This window comes from Taeniopygia guttata, chromosome 7, assembly GCF_048771995.1.
Source record: "Taeniopygia guttata chromosome 7, bTaeGut7.mat, whole genome shotgun sequence".
NCBI classification, from domain to species: domain Eukaryota; kingdom Metazoa; phylum Chordata; class Aves; order Passeriformes; family Estrildidae; genus Taeniopygia; species Taeniopygia guttata.
In genome coordinates this window covers 34,493,219-34,515,853 of record NC_133032.1, presented here as the reverse complement: position 1 = coordinate 34,515,853, position 22,635 = coordinate 34,493,219, and the positions used below count along the sequence as shown (strand labels likewise).

General features: G+C 35.3%; 1 protein-coding gene across 4 annotated transcripts in view; it reads left to right on the top strand.

The window, feature by feature from the left end:
* The window catches only part of LRP1B (LDL receptor related protein 1B), a 630,666-nt gene that overhangs the window by 496,277 nt on the left and 111,754 nt on the right, over window positions 1-22,635 (top strand). For all 4 annotated transcript variants that reach the window (XM_041717598.2, XM_032749504.3, XM_072931733.1 and 1 more), the window contains 9 exons: window positions 4,607-4,796; window positions 6,725-6,929; window positions 12,206-12,398; window positions 13,572-13,697; window positions 15,707-15,835; window positions 17,149-17,268; window positions 18,786-18,899; window positions 19,089-19,238; window positions 21,761-21,883. In XM_041717598.2, coding sequence (XP_041573532.2) covers window positions 4,607-4,796; window positions 6,725-6,929; window positions 12,206-12,398; window positions 13,572-13,697; window positions 15,707-15,835; window positions 17,149-17,268; window positions 18,786-18,899; window positions 19,089-19,238; window positions 21,761-21,883 — 1,350 coding nt within the window. The remainder of the gene's footprint in view (window positions 1-4,606; window positions 4,797-6,724; window positions 6,930-12,205; window positions 12,399-13,571; window positions 13,698-15,706; window positions 15,836-17,148; window positions 17,269-18,785; window positions 18,900-19,088; window positions 19,239-21,760; window positions 21,884-22,635) is intronic.

Sequence of the window (22,635 nt, the reverse complement as noted above, 5' to 3'; positions counted from 1 at the left end):
GGAAGTGTGAAGGAGTAATAGGGTCTCATCCATGGAGATGTTTGTAGTATCTTGGACTTAAGCTACGTGTTACCTTGAAGAACCCAAAGCCTTTGTTCATGCTGTCTTATTGCATTTAAAAATCTTTTACGTGGGGTAGCTTATAGCATGGGTTTATTTTTTCAAGACAGAGAAAGATGGTACAGATATTTGCTCATTTTTGGTATAATTTTAGCAAACTTTATGTCTACTCTGAAGCTAAATTATATTCTCAGGCTAAATAGAAGAATGTCATAATTGGTTATTGCGGTTTATAATAAACTTAGTTCTGTCTTAGAACTATTGTTTAGCAAAAGGCTTTCTGGTACTCGAGGAGCAAAGTGAGGGTGAGAATTATGTGAAGTTCTGATTGTGCAGTCAGGGAGAGATGTGAAAATAAACACTTTCCTTCAGGTGCCTTGTTGCTCCCGAGGCTTTGCTTTCACCCCAGATCAAACAGTGGCCACCTGTTACATGTCACCATAACCCTACACAAACAGAGTGACAGAAACCACGGCCCCCTCCTGCAACCAGCCTGCTGGAACAATCCACAGCCTGAACCCTGAAAGGGAAATTGCAAAACTGAGTCAGAGAATGAATACTGATTGTTAAAGCCATGGCCAATGTTCTGATAGCAAAGTGCTGTTTACGCTCAATTTTATTACTTTGATGGCTTTTCAGTGTTAAGAAATTGATGATGTTGACAGTTGTTCTTGCTTTGCATCATTGTTAAATAAAAGGAGTTGATTGAAAGGAAATTAAAGGAACAAGGTAATTGAAGTGGTGCGACTGGAAAAGTTTTGACTGTAAACTTTCTAGATGGTTTCAAAACAGAAGATAAGAGGTAAAAAATCTAGCAAATGGAGAACTAGTGTGTGTGTATATGTATATATATATAAGCAAACTCAACTATTATTGGGTAATTTAAACTTTGCCCTTTAGTATTTTTATATTCTGGTTGCATTAATAGGGGAGCATATTCTAAGTTCTTCAGTTATTGATTTGTTGCTTGTCTGTTCCCCTAGAAAGTCAGATGAAGATCAGCATGGCAGTATTTATAGGCTGCATCTCATCTGTGGGATGCAATCCATCTTCGTTAACTTCAGTAAAAGTGATAGATGGCATTTGGCAACGTAATGATGTGATCACTCTGCCATTGCCTTTGTAAATCATAGGCTGTTGCATTCTCTTGTGTAGATATTTAATCAGTTATACACCCCATTACTGATTTAATTCAGAACGTCAGTGGTAGGTGAATAATGTGAGTATTTGTATATTAATATCATATTGTATTAATGTTCTTTTCATTTAAGTATGCTATTCATGTGAAAATCAAAAACTGTTGCTTCATGGCTAGAATAAATTTAATCAGTGCTGTAGGCATCTAATGCCATCAGTGTTTTAATTCAATATGTCAGTGAAACAAATGGGATTCTTTTCATTTCCAGTTTCTTTATGCTTTACCAATTCAGAATATTATATGATGCTACAGAAATATGAAGCTTAGAGTAAACAAATTGCTAATTTTCAACCTTGGGACTAAATCCCCCAACTGTAGCACCAGAGAGGATGAGTACATATTTCTGATGTATTTTCTAGTAGCTGAGTATATAATGATAAATTAAATTTAAGGAAAAAATTGCTCTAGAATATTCTTTAAAGGAGTATGAAATAAGTAAATATAAAAGAATATCCATGCAAATCTGATATGACACTGCTTAGGAATCTTCTCCAGTGTCCTGTCTTTAAAAATATAAGTTGCTGAAATGTTTTAAGGAGCAGCCTAAAGTCTAGAGGGCCATTTCTAGGATAAAACTGTCCTTGGTAACTGTTTTATCACTGATAAAAAGATTTACAGGAATTTGGAGAGTCATCGACAACTAAACAAACAAACAAAAACAAAACAAAAACCAAAAACCCAATAAACAAACAAATTGAATCTAGAAAGATATAAATTAGGAAAAAAGTGCACTGCTGGCATATCCAGCTCACACCACATGCTGGCAAGAACAGTTACTTGTGTTATCCATTGCAAGAATTTATCTAAAAGTTGTATCACTCTCTAAATCTTCTGCCCTTGACTTTAAAGCCACCTTATTTATAGATTTCTAAAGCTAATAAATGAGTCACTTCTATAGGGGTTGAGTTGTCAATTCCATAAGTACAGAACATGATAAAACTAAGTTTATTAGCAAATAAAAGACTGCCTGATGTAAATCCTTCAGAATGAATGCTCTTGGTGGAGTTTAGAAAATGAACTTAGTGTGTGTTTGCAGCAGTTAGTTTTCTTTTAAATTATTTTTTTTCTTATCTTGTAGCAATTGAATTCTTGTGATTCCTTTTTTTTTTCGTAAGAGCATATTTTTTACTCTGAGTTTTTCTTTTTCAATTATGTATTAAACAATTTGTAGGGCAAAGGTTTTTTTTGCAATACTGAACATTTTAGATAATTTATTAACAGATTTTTCATCTGTGTGCTAAATGTTTGCTTGTCTCCATACATGCTATAACTTTCCATTTAGTTGTTATCTAAAAATTTAGAAATTACCATTTTATAAACGTTTTATAAACTTAAAATGAAACCACCTTCTGTCACCATTCCCAGGCCTAAACATGGAAATGCAGTATGATGTAAGAAGGGGGAACTTTGCTTTCTGATACCCGTGGGAAAATTGAGTTTTACCTCTTTAGTACAGAAATTACTCATAAAACAAGAAATCCGGTATTGAAGAGCACTTTCATCCCTGTAGCTGTGTTTTAGTTGATTACATCTCGCTGTGACAGGAACAACATCATTACTTTTTGTCTGCTAGAGAAAAGTTTTGGACTATATTCTGTAATCAGTTTGCTCTCAAATTTCTTGACAGACTCAGACCAGAAACAAACCTAAAATTGATAGAAATTCAAGAGGTTACACCAGGAATTTTTTTTTTTTATTTTTCTGTCATCTTAGAAATGAAGAGCAATAAATGGTTTGATGGCTTGTTCATTATAAATGCAGCATAGAAGTGGTCAGAAAATGTCAATACCTCTGTCATTTTTTAATAGACTTACAGAATATCCAAGTTGGAAGGGACCCATAAGGACTATTAAGACCAAGTTATGATTCCACACAGAGAAACCTAATACTTAAATTATATATCTAAGAACATTTATTTTCGTTTAGGGAATTGTATGTAGTTTTGAATTTGGATTCAGCATATAATTTTAATGGAAATCTCTGTTACGATATTTGAAAGAACTGATTGTCTTTGAATTTCAGTGGAGTGATTTCTAAAACCTTCACTATATTTCAGTATTTTGAGTTACTTGTAGATGAGCTGAAAGTACATGGGGTTTGTTTCATAAATTATGTTTCATAAGTGGGCAAATTATTTTTTCCACCTATTCATCTCTCTTTAAGAGTTGTATCTCATTTATTTTTTCTGTTGTTTCTTCTTGAACACAAGTCATTGTTACTTCTCCACAAATATGTCACAAAATGTGACACCAGAAGATGGCCAAATGCTTTAATAAGAAAAATACTAAAAACTGATGCATCATTATTGGCCTCATAGTTTTGATTTATTTGCCTTGAAATTTGATTCAGTATTTACCCTTTCAAAATGATCGACCTCTTGTTGGGACTTTTTGTTCTGTATATATGAACTGCATAGTAAAAATTGCATCTTTCAGCAAGCTGAATGTAAATTGTAATAGCCAACATAATATAATGCTAATATTTCTAGATTTTTGCCTTCTGTAGCTCATTAATAAGCTGCATGAACCTTCTGGTCTAAAAACATTTGTTGCTGGCAAAATAATAAGTGAAGTTATCAACATACATATTTCTGTAGTAATTCACAAATACTGGTAGGAAATAATTATTCCTATTTCTCATAGTCTGTCACTTTTATATATTGGGATTAAATACAATTTATCTTTTCAGAGCATTAAATATATGTTTTAGTTGCTTATTAATATATTTTTTTTCCTAGCTTACAGGTTTTTTCTGTTGAATGAATGAGTGTGGTGTCATGGCTTATTAAAATTATATATTGATGCCGAGGCCTTCAGAGTTGGTATTTTTCCAGTAATTTTCAGGTGTTTAGCAAAAGCCAATACAGTTGTTAACAACAGGGTACTTTGATCCCTATTAGTGCAGCATGTCTGTGCTACAAAATACATTGAGAGATGCTACTAAATAATACAAGTAACTATTGAAAAAATGCCAAGACCTGGTTTAAATGATATTTGAAGATGAGACTTAATAATTACTGTCTTGAATAAATGTCTGTTATTGCTGAAGTGTTATCTGGGGATACTGTAGTGGTAATACATGTTTAAAAATGTAGTGGTTTAATGATTGTTAGAATTGATAAATATAGTAAAGTGTTATTAACAGTAGTCTTGCTCTCTGTTGTTTTAATTTAAATTCATGATAATTATAAGATTTTGATTACAATAAAAACAAACAGAAGAAATGATAAAAATAATAATAAGCTGAAATAACGGAACCCTGCGAGTCTGCAGGATCAGCTCTGAGGAAAAACAAAACCAACCCGTTAGCAGGAGTTTGATTTGCTCTGTCTGTCACCGTATCTTGCAGATGTCGGGTCGGTGGAGGGCCTGGCTTATCACAGAGCTTGGGACACTCTGTACTGGACCAGCTCCACCACGTCCTCCATCACCAGGCACAGCGTGGACCAGCGGCGCCGCGGGGCGTTCAACCGCGAGGCCGTCATCACCATGGCTGAGGACGACCATCCCCACGTGCTGGCCCTGGATGAGTGCCAAAAGTAGGTGTTACATCTCTCCTGCAAATCCTAATTCTTGCCTGGTGTCAAGCAACACTTCTTTCTTTTAGTCAGCCAATGTTGCTGAAACCTACAAAGGTTGATTAGATTGCTCCGTTTAAGAGGCAAATGTTAACATGTTTTATTGTTGGTGTGTTTTGTTGTCTTGCTCTTATAAAGAAGCTGCAGAAGCAAGATTCAATATTTTATATGTTCTTATGCTTCAGATCAAATAATCATTGCATTTTCATGGAATGTAAAAAATGTTCAAGCTGCTTTTCTTAAAAGTGAGCTAAATACGAATTATTGAGTGGTCGTTTTCTCAGATGTGTCACAGATGCCTCAGGTTTTAGCTTTTATGTTTTTCAGATTCTGTGCTGCTTTTTGTGTAGTTCTGTGCTTTATTTTGAGGGATGGGAAGCTCTCTGCACAGCGTAGGTAGACAAAACAATTCTTTCTCTAGCTGGGGGGACCAAGGACACATGATCCAAATCTCAGGCCCAAGAGCACAAACAATGTGGACTGATGAGAGAAAAACAAGAAGGATTGGCCTTGATAATCTAAAGCTGGAATTGGGCAATTAACTTTCATATGCAAATGAACCAGAACTCATAAAAGTGGGAGACCCCGTGACCGGTCAGGCATTTTGTGACCATTTTGGTTCATCTTGGGTATAGCTCTGGCTGGGCTCTTGTGCTGCCCAAGGTGGATCCATTGAGGCCTCCTAATAAATTCCTAGTTTATTTTTTAGCTCAGCCTTTTAGGCTTAGGTCAGGCCTAGGTCAGCATTCACAAGGCAGCATCACTCTTACTGCTTAAGTTTAAAAGAAAATCCAAAATTAATTTAAGCACTTACAAAAAGAAGTCTGAGTTTCTTGTGTGCAGCATAGAGGCCCATGTGTTTATCACAGAAATCAGTGCTGTATAAAAATATGTAACAATGGAGAAAATCATGCAAAGAAGTTTAGTTCCTAATTTAGTTCCTTCCCGCCACTCTCAAAAATACTGTGTGAGAAGATTTTTATTTTTACTTCAGTGTCTTACACATCTGAGGTACTTTAAATCTCTCTGTTAATTCTAGGAGAAAGGCAAACTGCTTTTTCTGCTTCTTGTAACTGTCTCTGTCTTTTGGGGAAGTTGGGGAACATTTCTGCCATATTAAATTCTATTTTTAAGTTGTGTTAGCTGAATGTAAAAAGCTGCGTGAATACTGGAGCATATTTCCATGTGTGGTTTCATGTCCTGTTAATGCAATCAAGAATTTATGCTGCATTGTAAAATGCAATTATCAAGGTACCACCAACAAACCCCAAAGCTCTGATGAAGATTGCAGTGAGAGGAGGGGCAGGTTCTGTCAGTCCATGAATTAGAATTCCATCAGCAGCCCGGTCCATAACATTTTCTGTCACTGTTAACAGCAACAAGGGGCTGGCTGAGCCTCCTGCAGAGAACATTAAGGTCCTTTTCTTCCCATTATCAACTCTCTGCACACCAGTCCTTGGGTCTCTATTACAGCTCTAACATGGGAGAAGCTGCAGATTAATTTCACTGTTAAATATTACTAATACACACATTAGCTGAATTAAGTTTATATCATTACACAGCTTGTATCTCTCTCTAATGGTAAATTAGTATGGAACAGGATTGAACAGATCTGTAAGAGAAGAAAATTGTACTCCTATACAAATTAATGTACTCCTATACAAATTAATGAACTACAAAACTGCTATAATTTATATATATAATTTATTTATAGGCTGTTGCATTTTCTTATTTACTATTGATTATCACAATTATTTATAGATGCCATTCAGAGTTGTTTATGAATGCGTTTGGGGTTTTTTTCTCTGTTGCTCATTTCATAGAGAATCAAATTATAAAATGTATCTTATGGTTTTATGGTTTTGTTTGTTATTTTGATTTTAATACAGCTTAATGTTTTGGACTAACTGGAATGAGCAGCTCCCAAGCATCATGAGATCCACCCTCTCAGGCAAAAATGCCCATGTTATCATTAGCACTGATATCCTGACACCAAATGGACTCACCATTGATCACAGGGCAGAGAAACTTTACTTTTCAGATGGCAGCTTGGGAAAAATTGAGAGGTGTGAATACGATGGATCACAAAGATATGTAAGTAAAACAAAAATCCTGTGCATACTCATTGTAGGTTTGTTTACATTCATTAGCATCTTCAAAGTTAAATTGTTACAGAAAGATTAATAATTGCCTAATTTTCTTCTAATATTAGTTGTATAGTAGAATTTTAACACTATTGAAATACAAATAATGCTCAGTTTGCCCAAAATTTCTTTTGTGTAATGATTGAGTGTTAGTCAAATCTTATTTCTGTTTTATTTCAATGTTTTATTTATTATTCTTATTTCAATATTTTCTAACTATACATTTTCAGATATTGAATTGCTCTCCTATTCTCCTAGTCTCTCCTAGATGCTGACTCTCTCTAGTCTTTCATCAGAATATAATTTGGTCCTTGAAAACTCTCTTTGTTTCAGTTCAAGCAGATCTTTTACTAGGAATGTGCTGAAGACAGTTATCTGTGCTTGCGGATTTGTAACATCTTTAGCCCTACATTTCTTGTATTTCATGAAATCTTCATTTCAGGGATTTTGTACCTCCCAAAGTTCAGGATATAATGAATGAAGGGCATGTTCTGGCTTGTATTCAATTCCCAGCTTTACAAGAGAGTGTGCATCATCTCCCTTTGATAACTATTAACTTTTTAAAACTGCTTCATATGCAATATATGAGCTTTGAAATATTTTTTTCCATCTTAAATGAAAATTATATGGCTGTTTGGAATCTTTTCCAGAAGTTCCCCACACAATTTTTCGACAATCTTTTTCAGAATGAAATAGGAGAGCCAAGTTTGTAAGAGCAGAACTGAAGTACAGTCAGTATGGATAGACATGTTCTTTTCCTTTTTCCTTTTCTTTCTATAAAAAATTACCACAGCTAACTAATGTTTTCAGATGCAGAAACTGTATCAGAAACTTGGCAAACCAGCCAAATGGATTCTGAAGTTTTCACTCTCTGACTATATACATATTAACACAGAACAGAAGTGCAAGGTAATTAGAAAGTTGTGATTAAATAGTTTTACTTCATTTTTGCATAAGGCATCACAAAATAGGCATCACAGACATGAAGTAGGACATGATGCCACTTAGTTACAGAAACCATTACTAAAATACTGTTTTTTTAATCAGGTCTTGGCTTTCACTTTGCAGCAGCAAGAAGAAAAGGATCATTGAGTTTTCTCAGTGATTTTTCAACATTGAAACTTCCAGTTTTTCTGAGTACCTTGCCTCTTGGTTTGGCTTTCTGACAATTTACCTCTTCTTCTCCATTCCAATAAATAAAAAAAAAAAAAAACAGCCTTCTGAACACAATGATCTGAGTCCAGCACGCTCTTCTGAAGGGTTTTTGGGAGCTCTGGTGCATGACACCAATACCTGTTGTGGGATAATCAGCTGATTGTGTTGTCAAAAGCACTGATGTGGGCTCTCACTCTTCCTGCATTACTTAGATGAGGATTGTTATGGCAGAAGGAAAAGCCCAGCAGGCTGCTTGGCCTCTAGCAGCACTTGAGCAGAGTGGCTGACCACACTGTAGATGCATTTTTACTGACACAAGCAATGCCAGAATCCAGCCTGTAAACTCTATTATTAACCCAGTGAAAAATAATATTTCTAGGGCAGCTGATTTACTTTGCTTATGTGCTGTCCAGCTGGATGAGATCCTGGATTTCTCTGATATCAATGCAAGAAATGATTGGTCCACTCTTCTGGTAATCTCAGATTCTTTGGGGTGTTTCAGGCCTCAACCACCTGTCAGAAATTGTTTAGACAGATTTCCCTTTCCCCAGTGTCTCTGCTTCATTGCTCTCTGCTTTCAGATAGGTTAACAAGGGTAGAAATTGGGTAGCAGAACATGAAAGGCTAATGGTAATGTAATGAATTTCCTTCTAGATACCAGTTTCTTTCTTCATTCTGCTCACCACAATAATCTAATGCAATGAATTAGTAGAAAATCATTTAGCAATATTGAACTGACTCTTTAAAGTGGATTGTAAAGGCTTATTGATTTTTCTGTTGAGCTGATATTTTGATACCAGTATTTGGTTTCAGGAATTCTCTTTCAAGTTTGGAAGATTTTTTTGTTACTATTGTTCCTTCTTATTGCTTAGAAGATATGAAGTTTTTTGGGGGTTGGATTTTTAACTTTTTTTTATTCTTTTCTGTGAGATCTTCTGTTTTAAAAAACAGAAATTTTTTTTTTTTAATTATTATTATTATTATTTCCCATTTTCTTCCATTTTATCTCCTGCCCATATTTGGGTTTAATATTATGGCCACACCTGGTTTTAGCTGCTTAGTGCTTTAATAACAACATTTTTTTGTTATGAACACAGAAATGGAGCCAACAGCAAATATAGCTGATTTCAAGTTTTGGACTTATTTTTCTAATAAATCATGAGCTACTTTGATTTATTTTTCCTTTTCTTCTTCAGTGTGAAGAAACATTATTAACTTCCTGTAAACAGATATTTTTTTAACATCCAGGTTGGAATGTTTTGTTCTCAATTATAATTTTGTAAGCCTATAGGTGATTATTAATATCAATATGGGTTTAGAGGTGTTTCTGGTAATTATAACCTTCATGTAAATGCAACCTGCCAGTAATTGTAACTTCCAGTTTCTAGGGTGTTTGTTTTTATTCTGTTGAATTTCTGTATTAACACAATTCAAGAAGTTCCACAGTTGGTGTTTCAACTTCTGTTTTATTCAATTAAATTTTATCAGACATCTTCAGTCTACAGCAGAAGTGCAGGCTTTAGGTTTGGCTGTGCATTTATGAAAAACCAGAGAAATCAGAGAAAAATTTTCATCTGTTACTTGGAGCTTGAAATATCTTCTGTAACTGAACTTTGGTATCATTTAGTATTAAAACATGGAATGTGCTCTTGGACGTGTCTGACTTCCCCTCTTACAGGTGGAAGGGATGGTAGGGATGTCTTTTCATGATTCCTTAAAGTTTTAAAATCGTACTTGGGTTGTTGCAAGTTTTAGTATAAATTTAGCCTTTAAAAAATAGAAATAAAAAAAATAGAAATAGAAATAAAAAATGGTCACAACTTTAGTGTTATTATATAAGTTAGAATTTCAAAGGGCTGTAAAGGTGGCCAAAAGCTGATAGAAATGTGAAGTCTTTATTCTGGTTGTTTGAATAAAACCAATGTCCTTGGATAGGGCTGTGGCATAATACAGTGACTCCAGGAAATTAGATACAATGAGCAATAGTGAAAAAAACACTTGGTTTTGTGACACTGCATTTGGATCTAGGCTCTCCCAAGGCCAAACAGCAATGATCAGCTCTGTGGTGAATTTACAGTCTATTGTTACAATCTGAGATAAATTAGGACAGTGCTCCCCAGCACAAAAAGCTGAGCAGGGCAGTGCATTTGTCCTGGTTTTAACAATAGAATTGTTCCAACTGGGACAGTTTCACACTATCACAGAGAAGAAGATGGGGCTGCAAAATCTGCATGGCCAGATTTCATAAAGATCTTTGAGAAACATACATTATTTTAAATTTTTTTTCCCCCTGAAATGTCTGGATATGAATACGGAAAGGTTTTAAGAGTGTATTATGAAAAGTGGAAAAGTGTCTTAGTGGAAATGTGCACAATTAGACAGGAAATCCTTTGCCATTAATTTATTCTCATTTATCTTTTAATACTTTTTGCTCTGGAAAAATGTTGGGTAGAGAAAAGTTGGGGTTTTTTGGGATATTTATCATGGGGAAAAAATCTTTCCTGGGTAAAATGGTTTGCTGTCCAACTCTCTTTAAAATATGAAGAAATACATGATGTGCATAATGAAGCAGAATTTGCTATAATTATCTGATTAATGTAAACAATTTTGACATTCTGTCTGTATAAGTGAATTTAAACATGGACAGGAATGCTCCTGTGCACAGGACTAGAATTATTTATGTTAGCAGTTTGTTGAGGTACCCTGAACTGGCACAGGTGGGAACAAACTTGGAGCATCCCTTGGTATTGCATCCTGCAGAATTGGGGCACATTCTTAGTCTCCAAGGCACAGTATCAAAACTGGGGGCTTTTGTTTCACAAAATGAAATTTGGATGTCCTGTATAGTAGGTGCATTTGTTATATGGAAAGACTTCCTACACATCCACAATGAAATTTTTAATAATTAAATATGGGATTGACTATTACTATTCCATTCTCATTCCAGCCTTTTTTAAAGAGCTGTCACACAGCATCCCCTTGCAAGCACAAAGTATTGCTGATTCATGGAGATTTTCATGAAATCTCATTGTTGCTATAAACTCCCTCTGGGAAAGGGGATAAAGCACACAAAGCAGATGGAAAACCATGATGATCTAAGTAGATATGTTAAAAGATATTATTTTTCTAGTTTTGTCCCAATTTCCCTATGATAAGTAGCACATAGACACAGGGTTTTTATTTTTTTCACAACCTGGGTGAGAACTGTTTCCACTTTATATTTATACATAACTTACTATTTTTTCACATAGAAACCTAGAACACAATTCAATAAAAATAGTAAGAGTGTTATTTATGTCCATTATCTAATAGAGAAATGTTAACCCCCTTCCAGTAATTCTGTTCATCCAAAATAAAACTTTCAACTAAAAAAACTGGTATAAATTCTTCAGATACTTCAGAAGAGAAACTGGTCATGTGAAATTTTTAATTCTGATATATGGAAAGAAATATCATATGCAAATATTTTAAAGGAGCCATGGTTTGGATTAGGATCAAATTAATTGTATTTCTAGAATTTTTTTTCAAACCTTATTGTATAGTGACCCTCAATTCATTTTTCCTTCTAGGTTTTAAATTAGTTATTACCGTGGTGAGATTTTTTTTGTCCTAAATTGGGAAACATGAAATATTTATTGTCTAGGGTCAAGTTTCTAATGTGATGATGTGGTGAGTGCTCTTCAGATCTAAAGCTCTTCAGTTCCTAAAGAATGAAAAACTTTGGTTCCTAAAGATTGAATTTTTAGACTTTGAGCCATGCTGAAAGAAGATCTCTTTTCTGTTGGAGCTATTAAGCAGGTAAAGTGTTGAGTAGGTATTTTTGCAGGTACATTTAGATAAACTGTGATTTTTTAAATTAAGGAACAGATGTCTTGTTTTCTGAAATTTGGATGCCTGTGGCATCCTTTTAACACATTTTAAGTGCTGTTATCTCATTTCCCCAGGTGCTGCAGGTATAAAATATTAAGTGTTTTGCCTAATGTGATGGTAGTCACAGTTTGCACTTTAAAATCCTCTCATTCAGTGACAGCACTTCCTCTCTTGTTCCTTTTCTGCACTTTTGCATTTTAGGTCATTGTCAAGTCTGGCCCAGGCACCTTCCTCAGCCTGGCTGTGTATGACGAGTACATCTTCTGGTCAGATGGAGTGAGGAGAGCTATCCTGCGTTCCAGCAAATACACGGGAGGAGACACCAAAGTTCTCCGCTCCGACATCCCGCACCAGCCCATGGGAATCATCGCTGTTGCCAACGACACCAACAGCTGTAAGCTACAAAGCAATTTTCTTAATGGCAATATCATTCATTTCAGGGATTTTACTTCGTTTTAGCTGAGTAAAAAGTTTATGTGGTGTTTCTCTTTAAATAAAAGATGGGGTACAACCTTTTCCCAAGTGTCTTCATTTGAAAAGACAGGTGTCTGCTAAAGAAGACAGAAGCCTTCCTTGAAATGGAAAATGTGAACCTCCTCCCTCCAAATTATTATAATTTTGAAATTAAGAGGCTCTCAGGCAAAGATATGGGAATAGGAATAACAGTTCTTTACTAGGAAAATTTAAATACAAATGCAATAGTAGAAACAAAAAAAGAACAAACAAAAAAAAAAAAAAACCCACCACTGATAGAGTCAGAATACGACCTGACACCCTGTGGGTCAGGGTGGTGGCAGCAGTGCCATTCCATGGTGGCTGCAGCCCTCCTGCTATGGCTCTGTTGCAGCAGGGATCCTGGAGAAGAGTGGTTTTCCTCTGAAGCTCCAGGGGTGATGTAGATGGGCCTGGTCTTCCTCTGGGAATCCAGTAAAATAAAGCTGCTCCTCTGGGAATGCAGTGGGAAAAGACTGCTGTGGTGTTCCAGACCTCAGATTGTATCCATGTAGGAATGCTTGGCTCCTCCCCTGAGTGGAGCATCTCCCAGTGGGATGATGTAATTTTATCACCTCATGCAGGGACACTCACTGGCCATGAACAGAAGATAATTAATAATTAATGGCCCATGAACAGAAGATATCTCCTGGAGAGAAGATTGATTGTGGAAGAGATAAAGAAAACTGCCCAATGAGCAGAAGAGAACTGCCCCACCTCTAACAGATAGCAAATAGAATACATGCATATCTTACAACCCCGGACACCAAATAAATAAACATTATTCATAATGTCTTGCTATGGGCACTGAGCTCAGGGGATAGCAGTTAAATACTTCCCTGTCAAATTTCTGGAGTTTTGAAAGCTGAAGGTTTTTAAAATTATTATTTTCCAGGTGTTTGTTTATCTTTAGCATGCCAGCATCTGAGGGATGCTGACATTTTCATCTGACTGATAAAACCCAAATCAATTGCCCATGAATCTGAGATATGGTGACTTCTGCTCTCTCAAAGACATTGGCCATTGAAGCAAATTTAATAAAATAAGAGGTCATCTCTTGTTGTTTGTCTTCCAGGTGAGTTATCTCCCTGTGCACAAATGAATGGAGGCTGCCATGATTTGTGCCTTCTGACGCCTGACGGAAGAGTGAACTGCTCGTGCAGAGGGGACAGAGTCCTGATAGATGATAACAGATGTGTGAGTAAGTAATGGTGGCTGACACAATGCTCTTCTGTGCTGTGATGCACTTGGCTTTCATAGGACAGTTGGCCCAAGCCATTAATTTTATTTCTTCTGTATACTGAAAAAATTGATCTGGCAATTCAGTATAAACCAGGTTTTTAACTCTTTTGCCTTGTAAGTCTTTTGGGGATTAAAAAGTGTTCATACTCTCCTTAAACTTCTGTTATGGTAGTGGGATACTGTTTCTTATTAATAGGATATTTATGTATTTATCACAATTACTGCTGAGATAAAATTATCTGTATGTATCCTTCCCTAGGGTTATGTGGGATAAGCTACTGAAGTTGAACCTTAATTAAAGTACTTTCTCACCTATCTCTATGTTGTCAAACCAGTGATTGGCAGTGGAAGTGAGAGAGGTTCAGCAGATTAATTCACATGCCTAACAATTTATTTTATGGCATTTATTTTATATGGCATTTCTATTTTCCAAATGCATCACAACTCTTAAAATTGTTCTGAGGTAAAACCATGTTTAAATTGTCATCTATGACATGAAATAAGATTTAATCTTCTAAAATGTTCTGTAGAGTTTTTGCAGGAAATGTTGATCTGAGCAATCAGGAAAAAAAAAGACATTAAATGATGGGGTAGAGTAGCACAGAAAGGATGGAAACAAGACAGAGTAGAGTTTAGCTTTGAGATCAAAAGTTCCTTTCTTCATAACAGAATTGCAAGTGATACTCAATAAAATTGAAAGTTAGCAATTCCAGCTGAGAAAAGGAATTAACTGTCCTTTCACAGTGTAATTAGGCTGTATAACTTAGTGCCAGTCAAGAGTCTTGAGACAAAGCTTCAGTGAAATTCTAAGAGGGAGTGATGATGATAGGGGTAATGACTACTCTGACTACTTACTTGTCATCAAAGAAACCATTTGAAAGGCATTAAAAATTCTTTGTTTCTGCAAGATGGATTTTGAAGCAATCTCTACAAGGGTGTCCAGTTAAACTCAAACTGTGGGCAGGTTATACTATATATACTTTTATTCTTTTCATTTTTTTCTAAAGATTGTAGTCTAAGATGCTGAACTAGATGAATTAAAAATGTAATTGGTAATTATTCTCCATAAGTTCTTACAATGCTAGAAAATGGAAGGAAAAGAGATAAAAATTCTTCAAATATAAAGGACTAAATAAATCATATTCAAGACCAGATCTCACCTTGTTCAGAATCTGTATTCAGCACATTTTCTACATGTATCAATCAAATCAAGAAATACTTTCAATTTATATTGGCTTGGCTATTGCATATAGCAGACATGGGTTCTTCCTGAATTTGTGCTGAAGTGATTATAATGGAAACAAGAAAGAAGCATAACAACTGGATATCATTTCCCCATTGTTCTTCTTCTTGAGTTGTCCTAAATGCTCCCCATTTCTCTTCACTTTGATATTTTGGTTAGAACCATGCTCATGAAGCAGATGTGTGACTTATCCTGAAGTTCATGACCAAATTTTTGTGTCTAATTTGTGAAATGCTATTGTTTCTTAAGTAAAAGACAAAAATTTTAAATGTGAACCTGGTTGTCTTCTAAAATAATATATAAAACATCTACTAGGTGAGAAGGGGAGGGTTTTTGTGAATAAAAGAAAAAAGTAAAATGGAAGCAGCAGGTTTTCTGCCTTGGGGTTTACACTGTATAATTCAAGCTGGAGGTTGGGAAGGCACAGGTGAGTAGAAGGAAGCTGAGCACAGTAGTTCCACGGTTCTTATCTTATCAGAATTAGTTCTTGTGAATAGTTTCACAACATGTTCCTTCATGGATATTTGTCATTGTATTTTCTTTTACAGGTTCTCTTTGTAGAAGCTTTAAAGTTCTGATGCCATGGTGTGTTTTACTGTTTTGTACCCAAAACCGTAAATTCAAAATTCATGTAGGTCAAAATTGAAATGCAGCCAGCATGTTTTCTCATTTTCACTAGTTGTAAAAGCTTTTAAAAATTACATGTTAACATGGTTTATTTTTAGGTAAAAATTCTACTTGCAACATCTATTCAGAGTTTGAATGTGGGAATGGTGAATGCATTGATTATCAGCTGACTTGTGATGGCATTGCTCACTGTAAGGACAAGTCTGATGAGAAACTTTTCTACTGTGGTGGGTATTTCCAGATCTTCCACCTTCCTGTTGTAATTTTGGTGTTATACATGCTTTGATTCTTCCTCCTGTTCATACCAACTGCTCGGCCACGATGCCCAGGAAGAAAATGCCAACACACATTGAGAAAACCTTGACATGACATGGAAAAAATTACCATGGAAAAAAGTCTTTTCCTTCCAATCTTCATATATCAACTGACATATTTAACAAAAAGTATCTAAAATGTTCTCATGTTTCTGTCTAGAACTAAAATAAAGAAAAACATGGCTAACTACTTTTTAAAGATGGAAGATACCCTGTTGTACAGTAATGTAAAATATATAAATGCTAGTTATTAAATTTATAGATTGATAAATACAAAATTTGTTACCCAGAGCAGCCTGGGATAGTGAAAGGTGTGGGGTGGGGTGGAAGGAGATGATTTTTAAGGTCCCTTCAAACCCAGTACATGATTCTGTGATTCTGAGAACCAGCAATTTGTCTTTCCATGGATTTGCCACATAATTTTATGAAGGACATTCTTTTAATTTGCATTGTGACAATGAACACCTTGCCTCATTTAAATCAACTGTCCCAAATATTTTTCTACCCATTGGAGAAAAAAACAGAAAGAACTGGGGTCCTTTCATGCACTAGGTCATATACAGGGTGTTGCTTTCTGAATCTGATAAAGAACATTTTGATTAGTTAATCAAAATAATGGAATCATTATTTTGATTAACAAATGCAGTGAACATTATTATTGTGACTTCTGCAATAATTAGTGCTTTAGTAAATCAGACCTGAATTTTCAAACATATCATTATATGTAAAATTCATACATTCTTCGATAGTGTTATTGAGCAGAACGCTGTTGTTATTGGTGTTCAGAAATCCTAAAACCTCTCTGCTAATATTTGTTGTTATTTTGTTCTCCATTTATTCCTGTTTTGGTTTAGGCCAAATTTGGTATACTTCAGTCTCTGTGATGCCACATGCAAACATTCTCCCCAAACAAGTGTGTCAAAACAAATGCATTTAAAGTACATGGGCATTTTGTACCAAGGTAATGAAAGCTGGGAATTAGGCCACCCTTTTTCTTTTTTTTCTGGTCATTCTTTCTCATCATTCTTTCATTTATTGCTCTTTATCCCTTTGTCAGTCCAAGTTATGCTGCATAATAGATAAACAATTTATGAAGTTTTTTTTTTCCCTATAGCTTGGAATGCATCATCAATTAAAATATTGTTCTGGAACGTTTGTTTAGATTGAGGGTAAGGCTGTTTTCATGAGGTGTCAATCCAATCATGAGCTGGTATTTAACTTCCCAGAAAACAGAGGCTGTCGGAAGGGCTTCAAGCCATGCTCCAATCGCCGCTGTGTTCCCAGTGACAAAGTCTGTGATGGTGCCAATGACTGTGGTGACAACTCTGATGAATTTGACTGCAAAGGTAAATGGCATTTTATTTCCAAGGCGATTTCGGAATATTGCTTTGTAAATACTCATTATGCAAATAGGAGTAGCTGGAAAATAACGTTTGATTTAATCATATGATGGGATTGATGCAAAGGCTGATTTTGGTTTGCACCTACAGTCTTCTAGAAGGAGAGTGGTTTTGGCTATAAAATATAAAATATACATATGCATTATGCATATAATATTTAATGTTTTATATGTATAAAATATAAAATACAGGTGCTGTATCTTCTGTGAAGTAATGAGAGAGTAACAGTACCGCAGACATATTGAAAGATGATGATTTCTCCTCCGCATGTGCTTCTTCTCTGAAGGAGGAAATGCTCTATTTCTCTGCTTCTCAGATGCATGGTAGTGGGCATGGCCTTTGAAAAGCTTCCTAGAATTGTTCTCCTCTTCATATCAGAATTGTGTTTTGATTTATATCTTTTAACATGAATATATTTATCCATGCAACAGCCAGTGCATATAGACCAGCAAGCCAACCACACAAATCCTTAGTTACAATTCAGAAAGGTTGGCGGGGATATTATTCCACAAGATTTATAACTAAAAGCTAAATACCTGTAGCAACAAGCATTTTTTTAAGTTACCAAATTATTTTTAACCATTTATCTAAATATAAGTAGAGGGAAAAACAATAGGCAAGAACCCCAAGCTGGACTTAGAAGAAATAAATCTGAGACATTCATGGACTATCCTGAAAATGCTTCTTCCTCCTTCAAATGATGATGTGGAAGTTTCAGTTTGAAACCAGGAGGAAACACCAATTTCATGTAGTGGTTTGGTTCGCTAATTTGAGATTTTGCCACTTTTGAGATTTTCAGCCAACCAATGAGTGTGGTGGGTTCAGTGCTGGCCAATCACCAATGCACTCATTTCCTGCTGTGAGGTAGGGTTAGAAGAAAGGCAAATCACGCTCAAAAGTTTAAAAAGGTATAAAGAAAAAGAATATTAATAGTTACTAAAAGAAAGAGTAATAAGAATCAGAACAGAACCTTCAGAACACTTCTCCTCCCCCCACAACCTTTTCTTTCCCACTGGCAATGTAAAGAAACAAAACCTAAAATTTCAGTAAGTTTACGACTTCTAGAAAAGTCTTTCTTCAGTTCATTTAGGGAGAGAAGTCACTCTAGTTAACATTATGGAGACTTCTCCACAAGAAAAAAAAACAGTTCTCTTGTAGCTCTCAGTTTTTTCACAAATAGCAGCCACCAAGGGAAATCTGCAATTGTGCAAAACCGGGACGATTGATAATCCCAAAATGAATCAAGTTACCTAGACACATTCTTAGGCTAAAAAAATAAATTAAAAAATTAGCAACTTAGAAGGTGTAATAAACTCCAAATCATATGTCTGCTGGAAGGTACAGTGTGTTCTGAATGCCTCATTCCAAAAGGCAGAGGGCTTAAGCATCATCATGTGTCTGATGTGCATCTGAAGAGTGTGTTTAGCACACAAATTTACATCCTTTATAACCATATGTTGCAGACTCGGCGTGCGCCCCAGCAGAATTCCGCTGTGCAGATGGGCTTTGCGTCGGGAAATCAGCGCAGTGCAACCAGATCATTGACTGTGCAGATGCCTCGGATGAAAAGAACTGCAGTGAGTTTGTGTTTGTGCTCCCTCCCAGCAGCTGCTCCCTGATTATTCCTTGTTATGGAGTAGTTCGTTCCTGGGTGTTGCTGCTTGGGATTCCAACACCTGCGTGGGCTCCTCGAGCCCAACGTGAAAATTAAATGTTGAGGCTCTCAGGCTGTGTCAGGTGTGTGGTAATTTTCTGTCTCTTTCCAGATAATACAAACTGTGCTTACTTCTATAAACTTGGGATAAAATCTTCAGGATTTATCAGCTGTAATTCAACTTCCCTCTGTATACTGCCAGAATGGATTTGTGATGGGTCTAATGACTGCGGAGATTATACAGATGAATTAAAATGCCCAGGTAACTGTAAAAAAATTTAAAAACCAAACTCAAAACATTATTTTGCCTTTTAAACGAAGAAAAAAAGTCCTATATGGGGAGGGAGAGTGTTTCTTATTGTGTTGCAAAATTTTTATTTGGTCAATACTGATTTATTTAACATGGAGATTATTGCAATGCTGAATGCAGTTTATTCACCTTTATTTTCTGTTTCCTGGGATTATGCAAATTATTACAATGAATACTGACTTTTTTTTTTTCCTGGAGCAAACTGTAATGTCTAGCTTTCTCTTTCCTCCAGGTTAGGCCTGCCATTTATCATTTTTATTTAAGTAAAACACGAGTCGTTAAATTGTCAAGCACATCAAACATTGACATAACCACTCAGGAACTTATATTAGCTACTGCTTTAGTGGGTGGTATTTCTTTTCTTGCTGACTCATTTTACTTTCTCTTTTATTTGGTGGAGGTCCTTGGAATAGGCTGCAAGGGTAAAATCCAGGGTTATTACTTTTGTGATAGCAGCCAGGAGAAAGGGATCATGACAACTTGAGCCCCGGACACAGGACTGGGGTTCTATTTAATGTTAACCAATGAATTATTCATAATATTCAATTTTTAACTAATGAAGGAGGGAATTTAGGTGTTTCCTCCATTTTTATCCAGAACCCCTCATTTGAGTTTGATAATACTAAGAACAAAATGAAAACTTAAAATTTCTATTTCTTTTTTTTTTAATTTATTAATTCTATAGGGAAATTAACCTCCTGTTGACCAGTAACTCTCCTTCCTCTAAGAATTAGAGTTAAATAAAAGTAAATATTTATTAAATAATACATTTTATTCATTTGTAAAATTAAAACTTCTCATTCTATCTTGTTCCATGCCATCCAATTTTTGCATAGTAGTGGACAAAATATGATTATTTCCATTTAATATTCTCTTTTTCTATGTAATAATCCTGTTGTGTCACCAGAAGTCTCTATTAGAATTCTCATAGCCATTGTGCCAAATTTATTGACAAAAATATTACCAGGATCCAGAGGAATCTGGGACTTCAGCAGTACTGTCAGCCAACCTGTCATTAAGATCTTCTATCAGTCCTATAAAATAGTTGCATATTAACTTAGAGTTTCCATTCTATTCTCTACATTCTCTAGATTTTCCCTTAATTATGTAGAATTTATTGTTTATAACACTACTTTAAGGTCAAAATGGCTTAACTTGCTGTATTTTTAGACAAAGAAAGGGATCTTTTTCCATAACAAGGAAAATGTTGAGAGCAGTGTGCTACAGCTTCGGTAAACTAATGTTGCATAAGTACACTAATGTGCATTTTATTCCATTGTCCATTTATTTGTATTACTTCTTTCTGAATTCCAAATGAGTGCCAAAATGTTCCATCATTTTAATGTGTGACTAATTGCCTGGATCATTCCTCCCTTTACTTGGAAGCAATACCATTCCCACTCAGCCTACATGTGATTTCCTTTGCCATTTCATTCAAAACTGACCAGCTCTGGCACATTAAGTTTTTGAGTATTGTTTCTGTTATGAATATTGCAATTCCCATTAGCAGTTTGGTTCAGTGTCACTGTTCTTACTGAAAATTACAGCAAAATATTCATGGTAGGTAGCTATGTTTAGGGAATCCTTAATATCTACCAAGTCATCACAGATGTTCCACTTTCTTTAGTCTTTATTGGTTTTTTTTCATTCATACAGCTGTAGAAGCCATAAATGTTTACTTTACCTCTCCTTTCAAAAGAGAAGAGGCTGAAAACAAATCCAGTGCACTGAAAAAATAATGAAAACCATGGCAGAGAGTTTCAGTGGTCTCCAGTGCTTGGAATTCCATCCTGGGTTTTCCCAGGACCTTGCTTAAGATTTTGAAATTAAGCTGTGATTAGACTAATATTTCTGCTTGCATCATGAAACTCTACATATGGCATGTTTTCTTTCCTCACACCTCGTTTCTTAATCATTCATAAAACTCAAATTTTAAATTACTTTCTGACTCAACAAAATTAAAAAGACAGAGGAAAACTTTAATTTCTGACCAAGTCTAAACCTCTGGCTCCAGCATCACTGGTGTAGCTCCTGTTAGTCAGTGAATGCATGAGATTTGTGGCTTCTCCTGGTGACAAAAATACTGCCACAATTAAATTATCTTGTAAATGACAGCAGAAAGTTCAGAAGGGCAATTTCTTCAGCTGGTGTAAAACAACAAGCAATGCTGACCTGCCTGACCTCAAAACCTGTAAACTGAACTACTTTCCTCTCTAAACCTTTTGATTTAGTTTGAAGCTGTGCTCTGATTCTTCTCTAAAAAAATAAAAAATAACTATTTTTGCTCACTAAACTACCTATTCATTAAACTACTTATCTATCACTTTTTTTTTTTTATAATCACAAATTATTTTTTTCCATTTTTAGACATAAACACTTTGTCCATCAGTATTCAGAAATTTAGCAGAAATGTATTAGGCTCCTAATCATACTAGTAGAGACCATTTTACATTACATTCTTTATTTTATCACAGTTCAAAACAAACCCACATGTGAAGAAAATTATTTTGGTTGTCCTAGTGGAAGATGTATTCTGACCACCTGGCTTTGTGATGGGCAGAAAGACTGTGAGGACGGAGTAGATGAATTGCACTGTGGTGAGCATTTTGTCTTATTTGTATCCCTCTAGTCACTAATGCACTTTGGAAACAAAGGAGTGTGCATTTACATCTCAGAGATTCTATAAAAATGTCTTTAATGCTATGTTTTAAGATTCAACTCTAAAACTTCATACTGCCAATACCTTAAATTCTATTTCATGCCTGAATGAAAGCCCTTTAATTTATTTTTTCTCTCTTAAGGATATATTTATATACAGGGTTTTCTATTACTTTAATATTTAATAATTCTACTAATTCTTCACATCTCCTCATTAGAAGAGTTTTACATATATACTGAATTTTAGTCAGTATGTGGAGCCCAGCAGGAAATACCCAAACCTCAAAGAAGGCATTGCTTTGCATCAGAGGCCACACAGATATAATTGTTTAAAGTAATGACAAAAGCGATGTAAATAAAATAGAACATGAGCTGTGTACTGGGTTAAGGGTCTGTTCTGTCTCAGATCTTTTCAGATTCTTAATTTTTACCTAACTGAGACACAAAGCAGGTTGGTTTTACTCCTAGTGAGAGCTGGAATTTTCAATTTGTATGGATTACCTGAATGGATTATTTTTGTATTGAAATTGTACCAGAAAGCAGTGTCACATTTTTCTATTCCCCTTTTAAATAAAACCTGAATTTTGGGGTTTTTTTTCAGTTTTTTGTGGTTTTTTTTCTTTACTTCTTACCATGACTGAACATTTTAAATTACTCTGTTCATGACCCAGTTCCCACTGACATGCTTCCA